The sequence below is a fragment of the Enhydra lutris genome, unplaced genomic scaffold (genome assembly GCF_002288905.1).
Source record: "Enhydra lutris kenyoni isolate GAN:26980312 unplaced genomic scaffold, ASM228890v2 scaffoldscaffold19, whole genome shotgun sequence".
Taxonomy (NCBI): domain Eukaryota; kingdom Metazoa; phylum Chordata; class Mammalia; order Carnivora; family Mustelidae; genus Enhydra; species Enhydra lutris.
In genome coordinates, this window is record NW_019154103.1 from 13639761 (window position 1) to 13664595 (window position 24835).

The window sequence follows — 24835 nt, forward strand, 5'->3', positions numbered from 1 at the left end:
ATGGGATCGAGTCCCACATCGGGCTCTCTGCTCAGCAAGAAGCCTGCTTCCTCCTCTCTCTCTCTCTCTCTGCCTGCCTCTCCATCTACTTGTGATCTCTCTCTGTCAAATAAATAAATAAAATCTTTAAAAAAAAAAAAATCCTTTAGAATCCCACTTCTTTTTAAAGACCACGGTTAAAAGATGAGGGGAAACGGTACCATTGAAAGAGGAAGCAAACCAGAGTTCAGAGTCTGTTTCCATGAGGTAATGCACACTATTGACTAATGGCCAGAGGAATCCAATCTATACTGAGATGAAGTATGAAGTTAAGGCAGGTGGCTGGGAGAAGTTAGAAGCCCCCTGCCCCCAACTTCCGCCTCCACCTTCTTGCGTTACTTTATTGCTGAAGCCAAAGGGACAGATAGAAATCAATGAGTCTGTTGGTCTGACACAGGAACCTGTGCACAGTGAGATGGAAGTTATATATGTGAGTTCATCTGCTGAAAATTGCCAGTCTCACATTAACTACATGTGTTACGTGTACATTCTGTGTGTATGTGTGTGAGTGAGCAAGTGTGTGTGTTTGTGTGTGTGCCCACACAAGCATGAGACTAAGAATTTTGAAAGGATTTTCAGAATTATTTCTGGATCGATATAGTTCTCCATAGCTATTTTTACCTTTTTTTCCTCCAGAAGGAAATATTCCGATTTTGTAATTTAGACCCCAGAAAGGTTAGGTTGTTTTATTGTGGTATGTCTGCAAACTGAGTGACAGCTTCTAATAGAAAACAAATTTATTTTATTTTATTTATTTTTTTTTTTTAAGATTTTATTTATTTATTTGACAGAGAGAAATCACAAGTAGGCAGAGAGGCAGGCAGAGAGAGAGGAGGAAGCAGGCTCCCTGTTGAGCAGAAAGCCCGATGTGGGGCTTGAACCCAGGACCTGGGATCATGACCTGAGCCGAAGGCAGCGGCTTAACCCACTGAGCCACCCAGGCGCCCCTAGAAAACAAATTTATTAAATTTTTCTCTAATATAAATACAATCTCCCATACTTGTATGAACTCAGTTGTGGAATGCTCTGAGTTTCCATTTTTTCTAACTGTTGAGCAGCAAGTACTTTGCTCTCCATAGCCAGACATCAGGTGTAGAGTTCAGAACTATAAATTTGCTGTACCTCCTATCAGTAAAAGTAGGGCTCTGAAGGTCATCCTTCCTCAAAACATAGTTCATCTTTGCTAAATCTTCAGAGTACAAAATAGGTGTGGTTCAGAACAGAATCAAACAAACATCAGTGGTTCAGAAATGATATCCTTTCCCCAGTAGCAATATACATTGTGGGTATGTGACTGGAATATTTAAAACACCTGTTCACTTGGAACCAGGCCAAATGTATAATGTGTTAGCCTGTGCTTGGCTCACTTCCAAGAGCATGTATCCTTACTGCCATCAAAATACCGAGGGAGCTAGGGCAAAGATACAAGTTAGAAGCAATGTAAGATAGATATATTTTATTGTTAACAATATCATCACACTAGACACTGTTGGCTGGCTAGTATTTTAATAAAAATCAATTATTTGTTTTTGCATCAGAGAAGAAACTGGCAGTGTAGGAACACTTGTCTTAACTTTGCTAATTACTTTCATTGCCTTAAAATCTTAATCAACCTCCTCCTCCTTCCCTCCCTCTCTCCCTACCCTCCCTTTCATTGTCTCACTGTGCTCTTCCCTGGATACATAGTAGTTCAAGGGGAAACACCAGGGAATAAATTATATCCTAACTATATACCAGAGTTCACCAACAGAACTTAGGCAAGCCCCTCTGACAGAGTTCTGCCTAGTTTTTGTTTTTTTTTTTAATCAATTCTGTTCTGACTTAATAAAATCCAAGTTTTTGCTTTTTTCTACCTTTTCCTTAGTTCTAAATTCTGTATACTGAATCTTATCTCTAAAGAATCTCATAACCTCATTATGCAAGAAATAGTTACACATATATGTAACAATTTATAAAATGTGATGTTTTGTTTGAATATAATCAGAAAATACTCTGAAGATTTCGATATCCAAGATGTGTATGTGTGTGTGTGTGAAAGTAAAAAGTTAAAAATTTTGCCAAATTTACACTTGTAGGAAGGAGAAGCAGGAAAGGAAAGAACATGTTTATGAGCATCATGTGTCCAACATGTGGTAATGGATATAGATGTACATGGTGTAAGTTGATTCTTATGAAAAGACCAAAAGTGAGATTTATCATCACTACTTTACTGCTTAGAAAGCAGGGATCCGGTGGAGGTTTAGAAATCTGCCCCAAAGCACAGAGTTTGTGAAAGTTGTAGAAACCAAGTTTGTCGAAGGCTAAAACTTGTTTGTCCCTTTTCCTATACCACACTGTCTTATAATGAAAAGCCTGGGCTTTTAGATTATCAACCTGAACATGTGAGAGTTGAGTTTTTATATTTTGAAGTATTGTATCCAGAATCCTGACCATTTACTAGTCACAGAAAAGGCACATACCCATTAGAAACTTCTGAATTTATAGATTTTGATTTCTTCTTCAATTTAATGTAAAGCAAATTATATAGTTTAAACATACCTCCTGAGATTTCCATAATTTGGTCTTTTAACATATATGACACATAGTCCTTAGCCAGAGAAATGCAAGTGCATATTATTAGCACACTGAAATTGTATGCATATTTCAAAAACAACTGGTTTTATATTATGATTATTAAATGGTTTAAAATACGTAAGTATAATGAAAAGCTTCAGGATTTTTAGGATGCACACACATACATATGTTACTATAACAAAATAACTTGGTGTTTCCATTTTTTAGAACTAAATTGCTCCCATTTAGAGATATTTATTCTTACATTTTCCAGTAGAATTTTCCTTAAGCATTGATTGCCATTATGCTACTCTACTGCTTGAGGCCACCCAGTATCTTTCTCATACCTATTGTATTGCATCTAATTCCCCACCAAACATTTAGAGCATCTGATTTGTCTGTCCCCCTCTTCTCCATTTACCTTGCTGTCTTTCTTATAACTGCTGCTGCATGTGAACATTCTATTCATATCGAGCTTTTCATGGCCTTGAACATTTCTTCTTGTGATCTTTACATAATTTCTCTTTATTTATTTTCTTAGATTTTATTTATTTATATGAGAGACAGCGAGAGTGAGGGAGATCACAGAGGGAGAAAGAGAAGAAGCAGGCTCCCTGCTCAGCGGGGCTCAATCCCAGGACCCTGAGACCATGACCTGAGCTGAAGGCAGACGCTTAAATTACTGAGCCACCCAGGTGCCCCATAATCGGTCTTTTGAAAGATTTACCTACATCCTCTTCTTCAATTTATAGCCATCTTTCTGATCTTCGTTTGTTTGAGACTAAAAATATCTACTCATCACTCACCTCTTCTGACTTTTTAAAAAATTTTTATTTGAGAGAGAGAGAGAGAGAGAGAAAAGGAAAAGGAGCAGATGGGGAGGAAATGAGAATCTGAGGCAGACTCCCTGCTCATCACTCAACTCAGCCCAACGTGGGGCTCCATTCCACCACGGTGAGATCATGACCTGAGCAGAAACTGAAAGTCACAGCTCAACCAGCTGAGCTACCCTGGTGCCCCTCTCCTGACTTTTAAAGTTCCACTTCCTAGAGGTTATTATACTTGATTTCAAGTATCAGGGTATCATCGTCATCATCAGAGTCATCACCAAGAACCTGACTATGGGCCATACCCTATTCCAAGCATTTTATAAATGTTCAATAATCTACTTCTCAGTAACTCCATACGATGTCCATACGAGGTGCTATTATTAACCCTATCTACAAACGAGGTAAGAAACAGACAGCCTAAGTAACTTGTCTGGGAAAATACAACCAGTCAGGAGGGGAGAGTGGATGAAAATTCATGCAGTCTAGTTCCAGGCTGACGTTCTCACTGCTATTCTGTTTCCCCCAAATATCTTACGGCGTTTCTCATGTTGTTTTGTCCTGTTGATTCGCATGTGTATTTTCTATCTTAGCTAGACTGTTTTGTGATGTCACTTACTGTATCTTACAAACTTCCATCTCTCTTACATCATTATGAACTTCTCTACATCCTAGGACCCTACTAATTATTGCTACAATAAAAATACCCACAGATAAAACTGGAAGTAAATTTCTAAAATATACATATTGGCAGGTCACTTTTAAATTCAAAGGTAAAAATGGAATCAAACTCTACATCCTAGGAACCTACTAATTATTGCTACAATAAAAATACCCACAGATAAAACTGGAAGTAAATTTCTAAAATATACATATTGGCAGGTCACTTTTAAATTCAAAGGTAAAAATGGAATCAAACTCTGCTACAATAAAAATACCCACAGATAAAACTGGAAGTAAATTTCTAAAATATACATATTGGCAGGTCACTTTTAAATTCAAAGGTAAAAATGGAATCAAACTCTTTGCATGCTTCAATAATTCACAAAATAAATCTAATGTCATTTGCTGTTGCTAATGAAATGGCCAAATTAATTTCTTGGTTACTGAGTTTAATAGTTTTTAGCTGTCCTTATAAGCATTTGATGCATAAAATAAACATACTTTCTCTTGTTTAAACCAATCTGCTTACATTATTTTGGCTTCTATTATTGATAAATAATACTGTAAACATTTCAAATCCCCAATGATTAGGAGGCAGTCAAATCAATATTGGCTACATAATGCATAAAGGACGGATGCAAATTTTATAGCAAAGAAATTAATTATTAATTTATATCTGTTTACTGTAACGAAAATCCATTGTCAGCTTTTTCTGAAGTTTAACAGTGTTGAGCCAAAAATCAATAAATTATATGTGAAAATATCACCATTTAACATTAAAATACTGCTAAAACAATTCATATTATTTAATGCTTATGAATGCTATACAATCTGTTATATGTAGTGATCCATGCACTATTCTCTCTACATGATAGTCTAGCATAATTATTACATCTCATATCACTATTATATCTAGCAATATTAAATGACTTTTTAGCAATCAAAAATAGCAAATATTTTCCATATTACAAAGGTTTTGCTGAAGAGTCAGAAATGAATATATCAGAGGTAGTTACTTGCAAAACTGAATTTATCCTGCTTAGCACAAATGACTCAACAATGAAAATTTTGTTTAAAATGTGTGCAAATAAAAGGCTTTGTCCCTGGAATGTAGCTCTAAGTGGTTCACTATCTAGGTTGAAAATGTCTATGCAGGGTTGTATGTCCTATTTTTCCATGCCTGCAGTAAAGATACAATATGGGAATTCAGCTTGGTAATTACTAATACACCACACAGACACAATTACACCCTGTATGCTGCATGAAGGAATCACTTGTGGTCTGCATCTATTACAAAGAGCAGTAGGGGGCCACCATACAAGACGACAAAATGCTTTACAAGACGGAAGGAGACCAAAAGAGTCGATGTACACAGATACAAGGACCTTGATTCTTCTAGCAATGATTTAAGGCTCTTTCCATCAATTATCGTCCTTTGTCTCAAGAGTCTTATCACTAGCATCATTACAGGAACTGAACATAACAATGCTCAGGCCCGTATAACCCCATGAACTGTGCTGACATTTCCACACCCTGTTGCTATGTTTGACCTGATTATTCAGATTACTTAAGCAAAACAAAATGAAAAAAAAAAAAAAAAGTTACCATTACAAAAGTGGCCTATGTCCTTTATTAATTTATTTTTTATTTTTATTTATTTATTTTTTAAAAGATTTTATTTATTTACTTGACAGAGAGAGATCACAAGCAGGCAGAGAGGCAGACAGAGAGAGAGGAGGAAGCAGGCTTCCCGCTGAGCAGAGAGCCCGATGCGGGGCTCGATCCCAGGACCCTGAGACCATGACCCGAGCTGAAGGCAGCGGCTTAACCCACTGAGCCACCCAGGTGCCCCCCTATGTCCTTTTTTAAAATGACTTACTTAAAATTCCATTTCTTTAAATTGCTAGCCATCCTACTCTTGAAATTTTACTTTTGAAGGTAGTTTCTTACTCTGATTAAAAAAACAAAAGAGAAAATCTGCTTGGGTGAAAATTCTAATTGTAAGAAAGAGACTAAATATTGGTCTCTCAAGAGGATATACACTTAAGAGAATTCCCGTATCTGAGGGAGTTAAACTAAGTCAGCTGTTTTCTTTAGCTCCATGAGTCACAGGAATAACTTTCTGTGAAACTTTCAAGTTTTGAGTTTAATTGCAAGCAGTAAGCAATTTTTATTGTAACAGTTTTCTCCTAATTATTACATGATGTACATTATTTTACAATACTTTCATTTAAGATGGTTTTTAAAAATATATCTAACAATTATGAATTTTTAAGACCTTAAGAAAGTCAGTTATGGCAGCTTGTCAGGTTCTGTGAAACAAAGCCTTGTCTTTCAGAAAATGTTTACAACCTATGAGAAAAAAAAATGTATCCTGGGGCTAAAATGTTTATTGGCACCTCGAAGTCTGAAGAGAGAGTCAGGCCTGTGGTTTTTTGAGGGCACTTTATCATCGCCCGCATTCTCAAAGGTTTCTCTGAATGAATAGAACTGGATTACTCAGCCTTCTATTCCACGCCTATTCCTCTCCATTTTCCTTGGCACGACTGAGAGCCAGGCTATTTTTAGTTAGGCAGTTTTCTATTTTTAGACAACTACCAGTTAGAAGACATTTGTTAGGAAAAAATTTAAACACACACACACACACACACACACACACACACACACACACACACAAAGGAAGGAGGGAAAGAAGCTTCTCTTCACATATTGTAAAGCAGCCTTCAACCTGTAACTCCAGGCATTTCAGCTGCTTTCAATCTTGGAAAAATAAAGAAAAATTCAGAGTTCAGGGTTTTAAAAATAAACCTACCCTCTGGCAAACAGACCAAAATACAACAAGCTGTTACTATGTGAAATAGTGACTACAAAAACAAAGAACATTCTCCAATGATTAAACTGCGAGAAAAGTTGTAGAACGATTAGGTTATAAGAATGTTACACAGGCATGTAACAATTTTCCAGCCTCTCAGCCAGATGTATCATGTTTTAGAATTCACCGCGGGGGTGGGGGTGGGTGGGGGGGGGGGGGGGGGAGGGGGTGAGGGGGTGGGGGTGGGGGTGGGGAACACCTCATCTGTAAAGTTAAACCAAGGATGTGGGATGTAATCTTAAGGTTTCCATTCTTAGCACCAGAGAACCTTTTATCAAACTTAAAGGCAATTATATTCACTGCATTTTCCTAACATTTGTATTCTATAGATTTTCTCTAAAATTATAACCACATGTTTACAGAGAAGCCATATATTAAAAAATTCAATGCCAACCAGAAACCAAAATATAGGCTGCTACACAGTATACATGTACACGTATATGTGTGTGTGTGTGTATGTGTATGTGTATATGTGTGTCTATACACTATTACCTTTATTAGTCTTGCTTTTATTTTAATTGGGAATGAATGACTTGCAGATTGATTTAGCCTATCAGCTTATCTACTTATTAGTCAAAGTCATAGTTTCATGTATAACCACTATGAGATCTCTTCAAGTGCTTGCAGTTGCAATTACTTTCTTTGGCCTCAGATACCACACTGCACTCTATGTGCTTTGGTTCAGACTGCTGGAGAGGATTGTCACAGAGGCATCACCAATAATTAGCACAATGTTTGGAACATGGTCTTCATGTTCATCAATATCTGCTGAATGAACGAACAAATCCTGAGTATGTTTTCCCCACACTGGACAATTGGCCCTGGAGGGTGCTGGGTACATCTCACCACTGCCATATTTCCCACTCATCTTGCACATAGAGAATATTTCACAAATATTTGGGGAAAAGAAAATTCACAGGCCTTTGTTCTATAAATTTATATAAAACAATTTATACAAAATACCATTATTTATATAAGAATGGTATACTTAGGGCACTGGGTGGCTCAGTGGGTAAAAGCCTCTGCCTTCGGCTCAGGCCATGATCACAGGGTCCTGGGATCGAGCCCCACATGGGGCTCTGCTCAGCAGGGATCCTGCTTCCCCCTCTCTCTCTGCCTGCCTCTCTGCCTACTTGTGATCTCTGTCTGTCAAATAAATAAATAAAATCTTAAAAAAAAAGAATGGTATACTTACATACTTATTAATATAAAATGTTAGAGATTTATTCTCAGATTAAGAACTTGCTGCTTCTCTCTCCTTTGGTTAAACAAGTTTTATCACCTAAACTTTCCCCTTGATGTTGAAAATAAAAACACCTTATGTAACTTAACAGTTTACAATGGACTCTGACATCTTTTATAGCCTGTAATCATCACAGCAGCATGTGAGGAAGTCTGGGTCAGGGTCGACAATACTGACTCAGAGCAGGAACCTGAAGTCAAGATGGTTAAATAACTTGCCCCAGGTTAGAGAACTAATGTGTGATGTTGCTATAACTAGAACTTAATTTCTCTCCAAATCTGTGGGGCTTTTGAAGTTCTATTTCTTAAATGTAAAATTTAAAATGTGAACTCTCACGACATTGTTCCAACAACATTCTTCAGGAAAATCACTCTGCAGCTTTCTTCCCCCCACCCCCAACTATGGTATTCATTCAGAACCACCACATTTTAAGGAGACCCCAGTCATGAAGGCTGAATGAAGATAAAATTCTCACATTTCCATTGAGGAAAAATCAGAAGAAGCCGTGTGCCTGTGTGCTCTTTCTTTCCACATGCGCAAGTCCAGAATTGACCTAGCTTGTTTCTCTCTCCTTGCGATTCTACTTTATTATTCCTTCCTCCATTTTCTCTTATCCCTTAGGGCAATCCCAGCCTTGGTGTTCCCTCTCACCTCACTCCATAAAAATCACATTTATCTTAACAAATATTCTCCTCCTGGGAATAAACACTGACTGAGTGGCTCAGCTTTCCTGACTGGGTTTCTGTGCCCTCACCCAGACCCTGACACACAACGGGCATGGAGTAAACATCTGCTGAGGAACAAAAGATGAAATGGCTGCACGCATCCCCTCCAGTGGACAGGTCCTTTCTTAGGTGTATCTATCAGCCGTCATGCAATCATGTCATGAACAAGAGCACTTGATTTGCCAATTCCATCCCTGACAGCAGTGCTGCCCAGGGGAAGGTTTCTAAGGTGATGAATATTTCTATACCTGTCCTGACCAGTATGGGATCCCCGGATCACATGTGGCAATCAAGTACTTTCAATGTGGTTAGTGAGACTGGGAGCTGAACTTTTATTTATTTATTTATTTTTAAAAAAGATTTAATTAATTTATTTTAGAGAGTGAGAGTGCTCGCACTAGACTGGGGGAGAAGTATAGGGGGAAGGTTAGGGAGGGGGAAAGAATCTCAAGCAGACTTCTTGCTGAGCTTGGAGCCCAATGCAAGGATTGATCTCACCACCCGGAGATCATGACCTGAGCAAAAACCATGAGTCAGACACTCAACTGACTGAGCCACCCAGGGGCACCTAGAAGCTGAACTTTCGTTTTATTTTTTCAAAGATTTTATTTATTTATTTGACAGAGAGAAAGAGTCATCAAGAGAGGAGATCTGGCAGGGAAAGTGGGAGAGGGAGAAACAGGCTTCCTGCAGAGTAGGGAGCCGGATGCGAGGCTCGATCCCAGGGCCCTGGGATCATGACCTGAGCTGAAGGCAGGCGCTTAACCGACTGAGCCACCCAGGTGCCCCGGAGCTGAACTTTTAAATTTTATTTCATTTCAATTAACTTACATTTAAGTAGCCACATGTTGCTAGTGGCTACCTTATTGATGAATGCAGATCTGTATCATTTCATTCTGAAATCTGGTTATATTATCCAAAGAGAATTCACGTGACAGAAATTATTGGGTTTGTAATTGTCAGGCCATAGGCACTAAATATATCACTTATTTACAGATGTGTGTAGTAACTCTGAAAGGAGTTCTGTTTCTGCAACCACAGAGAGTAGAGTTGGTTTTTTGTTGGTAGCTCATTCTCAGGGTAACTCTGACCTTACTTTTTCCTCTCCAAAATGGTTTTATTGAAGTTACACTGATGGCATTTTTTATGACTATAGAGTCATTTGCATGCAACTTCGAAAAATAAATTTTTTCTAATTCAGAAATTCTAGAATAAAAGATACTATCACCAATTCATGTATCAGTTTATTTTGTAATCACGGTTTCTCAGATGTGAGAAAAAACCGCAAATACCCATTGTACAGTTTACTGTTTACAGTATTTCTTATCCTAAAACAGTAGCTCTAAATAGTTACTGAGTTTATTTACTAAAACATAAAGATAAGAGATTTAATTGATATGAAGAGGCTTTCAGAATCTAATTAACCTCCCAGCTAGTCATTAACTCTATGACCTTTAGAAATAATTGACAGGAAATTTTTTTTGCCTTATAAAGAAACTTCCATCGGGTGGCTAAATTTCAGGGTAACAGAGACTACAGCAAATGCCGTTGAGACATGACTGGATAATATGCAAAATAGCTATTAGTAAAATGAGATGGATTTCCAATAATATAATCTATCCACCCAATCTGTTGTACACATTTGCAGCACTTGCCTAATTACAGTCCTTTTAGTGATCAAGTCTAAAGTCTTTTCCCAGAACGTTCTATGAATTATTTGGCTGTGAGAATAAGGAGGAAAGCATGGCAGCCACTTTCTCTGCACCCATAGCACACATGCAAACCAATCATATCACACGTGCCCACCCGCGGTCTGCTTTCAGAATCAGAATCTTCCTCAACACGTGTTCCAGCCACTACCAACTGACAGGCACTCACAAGGGCTGGGACCAGGCCAGGAGACGCAGTGTTCATACACAAAGTGTGACTCAACTGAGTAGTGACCGGCCTTTCACACAATACTTCCGAAAACCTAACGCCCTTGCTTTCAAGAATTAGTTTCACCAAATATCACTTAAAAAAAAATCTACTATATGATATGATTCTGGATCTCAGTAAAGCTACAAAAAAGAAATGTTTAAAAATGTACTTTCAGATTCCATGCTGGAGAAAACAGATGTTTGGAAAGGAAAGTCTTGATCTTTGTTGCTCAAAGTTTAGTCCACCGACTAGCAGAATCAGCAACAGCATCACCTGGGAACTGGTCAAAAACACAGATCTTTGGCACTGCCCCATACCAGTGAGTCCGAATCAGCCTTTAAGCAAGAGTCCCAGTGATTCAGACTGGACTAGAAGCTATTCATTTGAGACCCACTGATCCCTCTTGTCAGATCCTGGCCAAAGTACCAACAGGTTGCTTCTCTCTTCCTCAGGAATCAGTGTAGGTTGGTCTTTTACTTTCCACCATTATTATAGGTAGTATTTCTATGTGGTCTACTGTGCCTATTTTTTCCTTACACAGCAACAACTTTATTCATTCCAGGTTCACTTGAAAGATTCTCATCTTTATTTTTATTAGAACATATCTAACTTCAACAAGGAAAATTTGGTAAAGTTTAATTTTATTTATACTATAATGATCACCAGTAAGTTCTTTTATAAATACATATGTATATACACATATGTATATATACACAAATGTGTGTATGTGTGTGTGTGTGTGTGTGTGTGTGTGTGTATATAGTATTTATTGAATTTCTACAATGTGCCATTCATTGAGATGGCCGTTGGAGTTAACAGTGATAAATAAAACATCATTATGTCTTTCAGGGAAGCGAGACAGAATTAGAATAATAACTTTTTAAAAAATTCAGTGAGATGGGCGCCTGGGTGGCTCAGTGGGCTAAAGCCTCTGCCTTCAGCTCAGGTCATGATCCCAGGGTCCTATGATCAAGCCCTGTGTCGGGCTCTCTGCTCAGCAGGGAGCCTGCTTCCCCCTCTCTCTCTGCCTGCCTCTCTGCCTACTTGTGATCTCTGTCAAATAAATAAATAAAATCTTTAAAAAAATTCAGTGAGGTAACTGAAATAATATCATTTGATTAAAAGACTTATCATCTTATATTCCTACTGTAGGCAGGACTCTGGAATTGTTCCTAAAATTTCACTTTTGAGTATTCCACGGTGATATATTCAGTAGCCAATCCTGAGGAAGTAAGGATATTCTGTTCTTTGATACCTGAATTAATAAAAAATGCTACCTTTACTGAGGTGTTAACCAATTATGGTTCAAATATGTTGTCCAACATCAAATTCCACATGCCATGAAATCTGTACATATCACTAAAAATTGACTATAAAGATCCAGGCTTGGGGCACCTGGGTGGCTCAGTGGGTTAAAGCCTCTGCCTTCGGCTCAGGTCATGATACCAGGGTCGTGGGATCGAGCCCCGCATCTGGTTCTCTGATCAGCTGGAAGCCTGCTTCCGTTCCTCTCCCTCTCTGCCTACTTGTGATCTCTGTCAAATAAATAAATAAAATCTTTAAATTAAAAAAAAAAATCCAGGCTAAATATTTTTCCCCTTTCACTTTCAGATACTGGGTGGGGTATTGGTGGCTCCAAAACACGAGAACTTTGGTTTGTTCCAGTTCAAGAATGATCATGTGAAATTCTGATGATAAAGTGCTGGTGATCAGTAATGACAAAGAGGTTACATTAGTGAGAAAAGGGCTGTATTTTGAAACCTACTGTCTTTTCTACTATTAAATACTTTTCTGCCGACTGTTAAGTTAGTACCAATGCCCATACACCATTAGAGCCGTGCAGTAACAGATGAGAGGCAATTCAGTTTTATTGCCTTGTGCATATAACTCGAGTAATCTAACATGCACTTTATTTGTTCAGCAATGATGTTCTTAATAAATGAGATGTGAAGCAGCTTTTCATGTTCACAAAACACATGTAAATTAAGCAAAAATCTTGTTTTAAAAAGAAACACATTTTTATATATCAAATTTGATATATAAAAATACTTGGTAGTCATGACAAATGTGAATATACTTTTAGGCCCATTTCTTCTCTTAGACTTTGGGGAATAAAGATAAATGTGATTTATAGGTACTAGTAAAAGTCTTCTAAAGAGATATAAACAAAAATGAACATTACAATTTAGTAGAAATTTGCAAAACACTGTTTTCACAAAATCATTTTTTCCCCTTTTTCTTGAAAGCCTCTACACCAAAGGTTTAAATCCTTTATGGAATATACTAATCCTTTCTTCATTTTTTTCACTGCTATCTATTGAAAAGCAATTATATACTTGGTTTAACAGAGGACAGCACAGAGCTACTGAGTTACCTGCAGTAAGAACTATTTTAATTATATTTTATAGTACCCTAAGAAAAATTTTTAATGGACTTTAAGAATATTATTTCTCTAAGTTCCTTCCTAAAGAAAAAACCTGCTTTTCTGAAAAAATGAAATTACTAATTATAAAGTTAAATACTGGTTCATGTTGCCTCAAGTAAATTTAAAATAGTAACAAGAAAGGTCTACCCCCTTTCCGTTCACAAGCTTCACATTTAAAAAAACAGCACACATTGCCTAGCTCCCTGTCAGGCTGGACAATTTGCAAGTGCTTTCTGACTAGGTAGTAAGTCTACCGATTGACTCTGTGGTTATTGGTTTAGGGGTAAAATATGTTTCTAGTTTTACACTGAGTGTTTAGCCCCAAATTGGTGTCTCTCATAATGAACATTTATGCTCTGGATTCTAAAATCTCATGGTTACACAGTTCTTTACTTCTAAAATGCACTCCTCAAATTTTATATTGAAGAACTAAACTTGGTGTTAGCTTGAGAACGCAATTAGTTTAAAATGCCTCTTTTCACATTTCAATCTAGACCAGCCCTGTTGCATGGAACTTTCTGTGACAATCAATGCATGTTATATCTTCCCTGTCTTATCTGGCAGTCACTAGTTGCATGAGGTTACTGAGACCTTGAAATGTGGCTAGCACGAGTGGGGAACTGGACTGGACATTTTATCTAGTTTCAATTCATTTAAATGTGAATTGTCATATATGGCTAGTGGTCACTGTATTAGCATAGATCTGGATTTAGTTTCTGGATTGTGCTTTGGTAAAATTTGCCAAATTTTAATAAAGTTTCATTGGAACTATAAAAGCATTTTTCTTATTTTAGGTTTGTAATATTATGCTATATGATAATCACTTGGACATACACTGTTATTAACTGTTTTATTAAACTGTCTCCCCCTGTTTATTTATTCTACAAATATATTCTGAGGGCCTGATAGTCTCTAGGCCTCACATGAAGTTCTAGTGATATAATGGTAAACAAAATGTACACAGTCCCTTCCCTTCAGGAGTTTAAAATCTACTGTGGAACAGGAACCAGATAATATGGTGCTTTTTTTTTTTTTTAAGATTTTATTTATTTATTTGACAGACAGAGAGATATCACAAGTAGGCAGAGAGGCAGGCAGAGAGAGATGGGGAAGCAGGCTCCCCACTGAGCAGAGAGCCTGATGCAGGGCTCGATCCCAGGACCCTGAGATCATGACCCGAGCCGAAAGCAGAGGCTTAACCCCTTGAGCCATGCAGGTGCCCCATAATATGGTGCTTTGATGGAGAAAACATAGTTCTAACTCTAATACAGAAAAAAATGCTATCACGAGGTAAACAGGACAGTTCAAGGATGGCTTTCCAAAAGTATAAATTGGGACCTGCCTTGAATGAAGGAAAAATAAAAGCCAAGCAAAGGCCTAGTAAGGAGTGTTAAAGACAAAACAAATCAGGTTCGGAGAAGCTGAGGAAAATAAACATGTTTTGGTGGCTCAAATACAGGATGGCGGTGGTAGGGGGAGGGAAATAGCAAAGGGGGAGGCCGGAGAAGAAGATAAAAACGGGGGCCAGAACATGCATGGCCTTGTGAGCAATCTTAAGGACCAAGAGTCCTTGAGGGCCTTGTTTATGTTTGTATCTCTAGGCATTCCAAGGCACATACCACATGGCAGGAATTCAACCAATCTTTGTTCATTGAATGCATAAGGAAATAAAAATACAACAAATAACCAGACAAATAAATGAATGCACTTTTACCCTTAAGTACCCATGATGCATATCAAGAAGAGCACCTGTTATGAGGAGCACCAGATGTGGTATGTAAGTGACGAATCACTAAATTCCGCTCCTGAAACTAATATTACACTATATGTTAACAATCTGGAATTTAAATAAAAACTTGAAATGAAGAAAAAAAAAAAGAAGCCCATGGAAAGAGCCACGTTACTTCATTGCAAAAAAAAAAAAAAGAGTACCGATATGTAATACACATCTATAAAGCACGCAAACAAATAATTTTATCTCCCCCACCATATTTTTTTTTTTTAAGCAGGCCCCAACTTATAACCCTGAGATCAAGACCCGAGCTGAGAACAGGAGTCAGAAGCTCAACTGATTGAGCCACTCAGGCGTCCCTTATATATCCATATTTTGTAATATAGCGTATAAAATTGGAACCTACTCAATTAGTTTAGATTCAATGAAAGCTCAAGTAAAATAAACAGATTTTCATATTTTACATCTACTTCCAAATTTGATAATACATGGTTTATAAATAAGTCCATTTCCACTATCTGTTGCATTTGGTTTTCAACAAAAATTATACCTCTCAATTTTCATCAAGCTACGCAAAAGTAGTTAGCTTATTGATAACCTCTAGCAGCTTTGTGAAACAATAAAATTTATAAGCTATTTCCAGTTCTAATTCAGGCCTTAATTATTACCATGCAAGGAAACATTTTGGTGGAACAACTGTTCTTAGAATTCTTTAAATCCAAACAAGATTCAGATGATGGAAAATAAAATTTCATGTAAATATCATTTCTTTCTCTCCTATCTTCCTTTCTCCCTTTCTCTCTTACACACACACACACACACACACACACACACACACACACACACACTTCTTGCTAATTGCATGCATCTAAAAAAAAAAAGTAATCCTTTGCTGAGACAACTGTAAATCAAAGATTTCTTTTGCAGGGGTTATGTCCATCTTTTTTGATTTCCTAGGGAGCAACAGAGGGCCCTGTGTTCTATTCCCCTTCCACCCTTAGTCATTGACTACTGGCCCAGACTGGATGAAAACAGAATCACTGAATCACTGAGGGGTGACATCCTCCCTCCTGGCCAGGTGCTAAGCGGCACTCTCTTATGGGTTTTTGGTTAGACAATGTGTTTGATACGAAGGTAACCTGTCTGGGACTTCTGTCACTCCAAGGACCACCTGCAATGACCTGGTGATCAATGACTTGTTTGAATGACTTTTGATCAATTATTTAGCTTACGTTTTCCTTTGAGTTGCTTGTATTACATTAATGAGGGCTCCTTAGCCCTCCAACTGTTCCTGAGTTGCTTTTTATATACGTTCTATATCCTTAACAAGAATGCCTGTCTTCTGCTGTTTCAGAATCCCTTGTACAGTGCTGATTGTAAGCTGACACTTGCTAAGTCATTGTTAAGAGAAGGATGGCCCGAAAGCGTGTCCTGTGGGCCTTGCATTCTTCAGGTCATCTTGAATTGCTCAACACCACATCTTCCAGGAATAGAGCCTAACATCAACTGTAGGGTAGAATGGTAGAAGGGAACCAGGAATGGAGCTAAGACAATTGGAGGAGATGAAGGGGAGAGTTCCCTTAATATCATCAGAATCCCTACTTAATTTCAACAGCCTTATAAGCCAGCATTTTGAGTAAATATCCAGTCTACTTGTCATATAGTAAAATAAAATGGACTTTCTTCAAAGGAAACGCTTTTAATACAGTAACTGTATTTGTTTTTTTTAAGCAATGGATTAAAAATTTAACACATTTACTAAATCTGGCATATTTATATATTGTATCTAAACAGATATTCAAGCTGCATTATAATATAATAATAAAAAAACCTATCTCAGTCTGTCTATTAAGTCTTTGTCTTTGTGCCATTGTAACAGTAGTGCTAATTATCAAGCAAAGACATGATAATTACGCAGAGCTTTTTTGCTAAAAGAAGGAATCTTTTTCAACACCCACGCGCTGCACAATTTCCTATGACCCTGTAACACTACTCTAATATGGCCCAGAAATTTGTATTTTGGTCTAAATGCTGGGAATCATATTATTTCTCTCTCTGTGCCAATCTTTTTTTCTTGTGAGTAAACTGTTTTTGGAAGGTTAAGGGAGAGGGATAGTGGTCCAAACGGGAAATATAAAACTAATGACCCTTCATGAAACAAATTATGCTCCTCATTAAACTTACGCAGTTAGATGTATTCCATTAAATTAAAATAAATAGGATTTAAAATTTTACTCGGGAGTAGTAAACTACCTTAACTCTCAACTTTGTGTTAGATTCATTCTAAGGATGGATTCCTCAAATCCCTGATGTATCCCAGTTTCTTAGCCTCCAAAAAAATTTATATCTTTTTTTTTTGGAGGGGAGGGGCAGTGGGAGAGGGAGAGAGAATCAAGCAGGCTTCACGCCCAGCATAGAGCCTGATGTGGGGCTTGATCTTACAACCCTGAAATCATGACCTGAGTTGAAATCAAGAGTCGGATGCTTAACCGACTGAATCAGTCAGACACCCCCAACACAAATTATGTCTCAGGGCTGCAGAGGTTTTCAAACTTAGTGTATGAAAGAATTACTTGGGAAACATAAATGCAGTTTTCCATCCAGATTCCGTCTTCTCTGCCAAGTATTTCAAGAATAGCGATTTCAATGAGCTGCACTTAGAAAAATACTCTACGTGGGGGTGATGTAAATTTTATTAGGCTTAGGGAGCCCTCTTACTTCTTCCTCATTTATTTCTGTTATTACTGAAATGTTGAAAAGCGAAATAGATGGAGAATGTGTGATTCAGGTAGTTGAGTAGGACCAATTTATAACATGTTCTGTTCATCCAAAGAATCAAGCCATCCCTAGGTTTGGTCCAGGAGCCCCAGATTGTCTTTTTGAGAGATTCAGAGCTTTACTGAATTAAATGCAAGATAATGGAGCTGCTGCTTTACTCTCTTTTAAAAGTATTGCTTTTTAAAGAATTGTGTTGCAAAGGACTTTCAAACTCAATGTCTTCATTTTTAAGATGAGGACACTTCAGCCCAGAGAAGTAGCTAACTTGTCACATAGTAAGAGTGTGCAAGACAAGGTTTCAAATGCAAGCCCTCTGACTTGGAACCCAGTGCTCTTCTCATGGCCTTTAAAGAAGTCTGACTCAGATACCCATCTGTCCAAGATTATGAAAGTCCTGAGAATGTGAAGTTCTCTGTTAAATCACACAGTATATTCTTGACTAAAGCTCTCAGAAAAATGAATTTTCTAGATATTTAAGCTCCTTTAAGAAAGCGAAGTTTAAAAGTCAGCACATTTTTCAAATACTTTACTATGGTTCTACTGCATTTTACATCATGTTAAGGACTGGAGCAGTTTAGGTCTAATGACAAATTCTAGCTCAACTCTGATACCCTGAAGTGTCTGTTGTAATGGTTTAGGTAATGAGATGGAGTATTGAGTTATTTTGTGTTTGGAACTTATGTTAAATGTGTGTGAGCGCACAGGCACACAAACTCACATACACAAACACACACACAGAAGCACCTATGAGATTTGACGTTGACCAGTTCTGTTCATATTCGTGTTTGTTTATGAATTTTCACAGTTATATGTATACATGGATAAAATTTTTTCTAAAATTTTTTTCAGGAAAGTTTTCAGGTAAGTTTTATAAATGGCCTTAAATTTCAACATCAAGGCACACAATTAAAATCATGTCAATGAAAAACTAAAGTGACATTCAGTAATGCAAATCTGCAAGTATTTTATACATATACCACATTAAGCTTATTCACTTTCATTTTCTGAAATTATTTACTTGGCTTTGTTAGGCAAAAAAAAAAAAAGGCAATCAGTTCAATACTTTTATTGTTTTATTTATTTTTTAAGTAGGCTCTATACCCTGTGTGGAGTGCAAAGTGGGGTTTGAGATCAAGACCTGAGCTGAGGAGATCAAGAGTCGAATGCTTAACCGACTGAGCCACCCAGGTGCCCCAGCTCAATACTTTTAAAAAACTTCCAAATAAAGGCAAAGACATGAGAATCAGTCTTAGGCAATTATAACAGGTAAAAAGAAAATGAAAGTGAGAGGTCGATTAATCTGGTCAAGATTAGTGCTACATTTTTTTCATAATATGGAACAGTCTAAAAGTAATGACAGGAATAACCTATACTCTGGTAAACTGACCCTGAATACATACTTTTGAAAAATTTATTACTTTTCTTTTAACTCTGGGAAAGCAATCATAATCACCATCTAGGTAATCATGAGGAGATAGACAAGTGAGGGAAACAGACAGAGAGGGACAGTCCTCACTGAACGTCTTTTTTGATTCAGTATTCACTGTTTATGAAGGGTATTATAAGGCAATAACATTTAAATAGGATATGTGCAGGAAGTGTTTAAAACTGTATGGCAATGCTACTTATGCTAATGAATCAAAAACATTTTTGTGTTTTAATGTGATGCTTATTTATTTCTGGCAAAATAAAACATTTTAAATCTGATAAAACACCAAGCTAACATTTAGAAATTCATTTTCATCAGATTTCTGATTCTGCGTATATTAACAATGCTACACTAAATGATATAATTGGGGGGAAAACATTTCTAGCAGAATAATTGTCTTTAACCTTTCAGTAAGAATACATTAGGAAGAATGAATTAGAAAGAAGAGACAAAGTGAGAAATTGAAGTATAAGGCTGGGGTGAGTTCATTTTTAAATATTTTTTTCTTCGACGATGCTGTGACAGTAGTCTATACCTAAAAGAAATCACCAAAAGTAAGTAAAGCCCTGTGTTGGCCACAATTCCCAAGTCTTATTCCTGATACGGCCGTGTGGAGGATGAGGTCAATACGTTGACAGTGGTGCCTGATTTCTAGCAAGGACCAGATATCTACATTGTCCCTATTACCATATAGCTCTAACTTGCATTTTGCAGGAATAGAAAGGGTGGGGTAATGTTGGGGTGATAACCAGGGGGACATCTGTGGGGGATAGGAACACCTTAGGAAAAGGAACCGGTATGTGTGCGTGCGCGTGTGTGCGTGGAAGGGGGAAGCCAACCATCACACCGCTCAACTGGGGGTGGGGGTGGGGTTCACCAACCACGCATGCGTTCTCACCTCCACGATGTCTGAGTTTGTCCGGCTCTCATGCGGCTCATTGTACTCCGTGTACTTGAGCAACACCTTGTCCATGTCGGTGCTCGCGTACTGGAACAGCTTGTTGGTGCTGTTGAAGATGATCAGCGCGATCTCACAGTCACAGAGCACGCTCAGCTCGTAAGCCTTCTTCATCAACCCAAATTTCCTCTTTGTAAATGTCACCTGGAAAAAAAAACCAGGCAGTTTTGTTTTTGTTTTTTTTTTTTAAAGGAAAAGAAAACGCTTGGTGGTTTTTTTTTGGTTGTTTTTTTTTTTTTTTAACAGTACTACTTTTTTTTCCTTTGTGAAACAAAGTGTGTCGTTGTCAGAGCCCTTGGGCACTAACACATTTGGAAAGAAAGCAAATAAATCTAAAACTAATTTCTGCTTAGAATTTGAAAAGTGTGATTTCCAGCTTGTTGCTGAATGTGAAACTGTAAATGCCAGATTTAATGTAGGGCATTTTAATGAAGGTGACCAGAGAACTATTCATGTTTTTTGGAGCAATTTAAGATTTGAGAACATTAATTTCAGCATGGTTAAGATCTTTCCCAATTATAAGTTTGGAGCTCATTTTTTGACCATGTGAAGACTGGACATGCATACCATTTTCGATGCGTGTTCAGAAATTCTTTGTGTGTGTGTGTCCAAAACTTTTAAAAATTTGTTTTGTTTAACTGAAAACACTCAAAGGGATAAGACTGCTTTCAGACAGTGCTGTACTATGTTTTCTAGAAATGCAGTAGAAAGTTGGGAAGTACTTTTGTCATAATACCGTTAGGGTTCTGTTTTCAATCTTTTGTGTATCTTTCCTCCCTTCTCAGGCCAGAAAATGTATTATTATCTTTTCCTTTTTTTTCTTTTAATCTAATCTATTACCAAGTCCCATAATTCCTTCCCTTGAAATGTTTCTCAGGTTCACACTTTCTTGTCTATTTCCCAGGCGGCTCTATCATTCCCGTCCTTATCAGTTTCCTGTCCTAGATCATCTCCCTGTCTGAAATCATTCCCTCCTCAATTCATCCCCAATCTTTAAAATTCACTCTTTACAATGCCTTTCTCCTGATGAGCTGTCTACAACAGCTCTGACTTTGAATACTTCCTATCTGGCAAGGGTACCAAATGCAATAAAAATTTCACTATTCCCAATTTCATTCCTTTCTTGATTACACTCTAGTTTGTCCACCAAAAACCATGGACATTGTTAACTGTAAGCTTTTAAATGGCCCAGCATTTTCCAGCAGGTGTTCTCTGGAATATCATTTCTATAAAATACTCTTTAGGACAAAAAGTTCAGTAGCTTAATTTGGGAAATGAGGCACATTGATATATTAAAGGCTGGAAAAACTTTTAAATTTTGTTTAACCTGCCACCCAAACCACTTCCTGAAAGAATGTTTATTTCTTTGCTTATTTACTTATTTATTTAGAGGAGCATTTACTATCATTTTTCAAAGCTAGGTTTTTTGAGTCGTATTCTCTGGGAAATGCTGACTAACTTAATTTAGTTGATTTTTATTTTTATTATATATTTATTTATTTTTAAAGATTTTATTTATTTGACAGACAGAGATCACAAGTAGGCAGAGAGGCAGGCAGAGAGAGAGGGGGAAGCAGGCTCCCCGCTGAGCAGAGAGCCTGATGCGGGACTCGATCCCAGAACCCTGAGATCATGACCTGAGTCAAAGGCAGAGGCTTAACCCACTGAGCCATCCAGGCACCCCGTTAGTTGATTTTTAAATGGACAACTTAAATTTTTTTTTTCTCACCTTCAAATCTAACCCATCTTGCAGAGGCCAGCCCTGTTTTATCTAATACCTATTTGTGTGTAATCCCCAAATCTAGATTCCCACTCCTCAATTTTTTTTTTTTTTTTTAGTCTTGGGACACCCAAAGGATGTCCTCCAGTCCTACATCTATCTGAATGTCCTAGGAATCTCTTAAACCTCCACAGCTTAAACTCATCATCTTCATCCTTGAAGCTGCTCCGCCTCCTGGCTTGGCCATCTCACAATAAACTCAGTTACCCAAACTAGAGACCTCAGAGTGAACTTTGAATCCTACCCCATCCCACAAACCTAAATATAAACATATTGACAGGAACTGTGGGTGAACAGACAGGAAAACCTGATCTCTTGGTCTCCTCAATCCTCCACACTTTGTTAATACTGTTTTACCTATCACCCTTTATTTTTCCCTAATAGCACTTCTCACATTTCATAATTTGTATATTTTTGCGTGTGATCATTGATGTCTGTGTCTTCCTCTACAGTACATGTTTCACAAGATCTTACGCCATTTTTATTTTGCTCACAATGAATGCCCAGTGCTTGGACCAGCAGACACATATGGGCACAAGTTAATGATCTGTAGTATAAAAATGAAATAGGGAAAACTATTAAGTGAAGCTTCTAGAAATATCAAATTGATCTATATTATCTAAAATTATGGGGTGCCTGGGTGGCTCAGTGGGTTAAAGCCTCTGCCTTCGGCTCAGGTCATGATCCCAGGGTCCTGGGATCAAGCCCCACGTCGGGCTTTCTGCTCAGCAGGGAGCCTGCTCCCCGCCCCCGCCCCCGCCTGCCTCTCTGCCTACTTGTGATCTCTGTCTGTCAAATAAATAAATAAAACCTTTAAAAAAATAAATAAAATTATGTGAAAGCTTTTCCCATGACATTTTAAAAAATCATATCATGAGTAGAATTTTAAAAAGATAAATCTGTGCTCAATAATGATTATATTGCTTTATCACATTTGCATTAAAGGCAGGATGGTAGAAAGGGAAGAACCCGGGGCCTGGTTAAGAGGATCCCAAATTTGAAGGCTGAACCTGTTATGTGCTAGTCATGAGAAATTCATTTAAGTTCTTTAATTGGATTTTTCTCTGAGTTTGATTTTTCATCTGTAAAATAGAGAGAATGCTTATTCCTAGTGTTGCTGTAAAGACTGCACAAAATAAAATCAGTGTACAATAGTGAGCATACCGCTTAACAATGAAGCTCAATAAACCTAGTTCCCATCCCTCACTTGGCTGATGTACAGAAAAAGGACTTACAAAATATGTCTATGTTGGTGGCTATGAAGAGTCTACTGATTAAGGCTATTTGAGGATCTCATTATTCCTAATACAAAGATAAAGCAGAAATATGGAATCCCCTCTGATCATTCTTTGGAAAATATGGTATTTATCAGCCCACATCAGCTAGTCAATCTCCACTCAGATACATTATTTACATTTCAACTTGGAACAATCTTTCTTTGTAATAATTGCCAATGTCTCACTTTTTGTTTTACGATTATTGATTGTCTTTCTAAGGTACTTCTACTAAATATACCTAGTGTTTTATTTTCATATCTGATTATCACACTACTTTAGAAGCTTTTTTATTCTAGTTTATTCAGATGAGTTATGATTGGTATTAATAATGAGTTAAAGACTACCTCTTTGGAACAGATAAAGAATCATAATAATTACATAGATTTATATAAAATGTCTTTTAATATTTATTTTAGAAGCAATTTAGTTACCCCGATGTATTTGCACATTGGTATTTTATTTAGTGAAACAGTGTAAGAGTAGATTCAATACAGAAGGCACTGGCCCAAAATACTTTCATATATCTAAAACCACTTTTAATCAGACTTTCATGACCACAAACTGTAGGTGGAATGTCTCAATACAGTATGGTTTCTGTTGTACTCAACCTCAGAATTTAGTACGTTACAACACTCACCATCAAAGTACATTTCAGCACAGAAATATCATTAAGCTACTATTTGTGTTTACTTTTAGTTACTCCTCAACTTTTGTGTAACCAAATAGGCTTCTGGATAATACATACTTATTTAATAATACCTGTCAAAAAAGTCAGTGCATATAGCTTCTTCTCATTAAAACTGCAAACTGAAATGGTGCTGACTGTATTAAAGCATTTAAGAAAATATCTTCAAAATCTACTCTTAATTGCTCTAAATTTAATTCTGTATTATGTTCATATTCCTCATAGCATACTCAAAATGTATTTTATAATGCTTTTTTCTCATTGTGCATAGTTAGATAAAACTGTTTTTAAGCATTAAGCTTTCTAAAGAGACCTGGGATATTACTCTTCGTTTAAAATATGCCACTCAATGACAAAGATTGCAGCTCAGAGCTTTTATACTTAAATATAATAATGTATTGTAATGATTACATTTTTCATAACTTGACAATAATTTGTAATGGGAACAAGTCCATTTCTATTAAAATAACATTATTTTTAACCTTAGGTGAGATGGAAAACTCTTTTCATAGCAGTAGGCAAAGAGATGCTCTTTTCCAGTGCTTACATCAATCACGGTGCACTGACAAGAGAATAAAGCCAGTATTGTTTAGTGGACACTGTAATTCGACATTAGTTTTCAGAATTAAAGAGACTTAATATGTAATATATGCACGGAAAGCAAATACTCTGTAAACACTGACTGTTTTAATTTTCTTTCCTTTACTTTTTGAAACAGCCCCAAATATAATGATGATGTTGCAGTAAGAGGTTTCAGTATTGAGTTTTAGAGTAACTTCAAGTTTTAACTCCTAGCATAAGGGCAGGCATCACACATTTATACATCTTACATTAGGTATCTTACATTTATAATTACTTTAGAACTTACTAGGTATGAATCAGGAATTGAAATTAGAATTTGAAATTGAGAAAAGGCACATCATTAAATA

The 24835-nt window shown here is 37.1% G+C and overlaps 1 protein-coding gene across 9 annotated transcripts in view; it reads right to left on the minus strand.

The window, feature by feature from the left end:
- LOC111148445 (myocyte enhancer factor 2C) overlaps window positions 1-24835 on the minus strand; it is a 103598-nt gene that overhangs the window by 61229 nt on the left and 17534 nt on the right. For all 9 annotated transcript variants that reach the window (XM_022504991.1, XM_022504994.1, XM_022504995.1 and 6 more), the window contains one exon: window positions 20105-20308. In XM_022504991.1, coding sequence (XP_022360699.1) covers window positions 20105-20308 — 204 coding nt within the window. The remainder of the gene's footprint in view (window positions 1-20104; window positions 20309-24835) is intronic.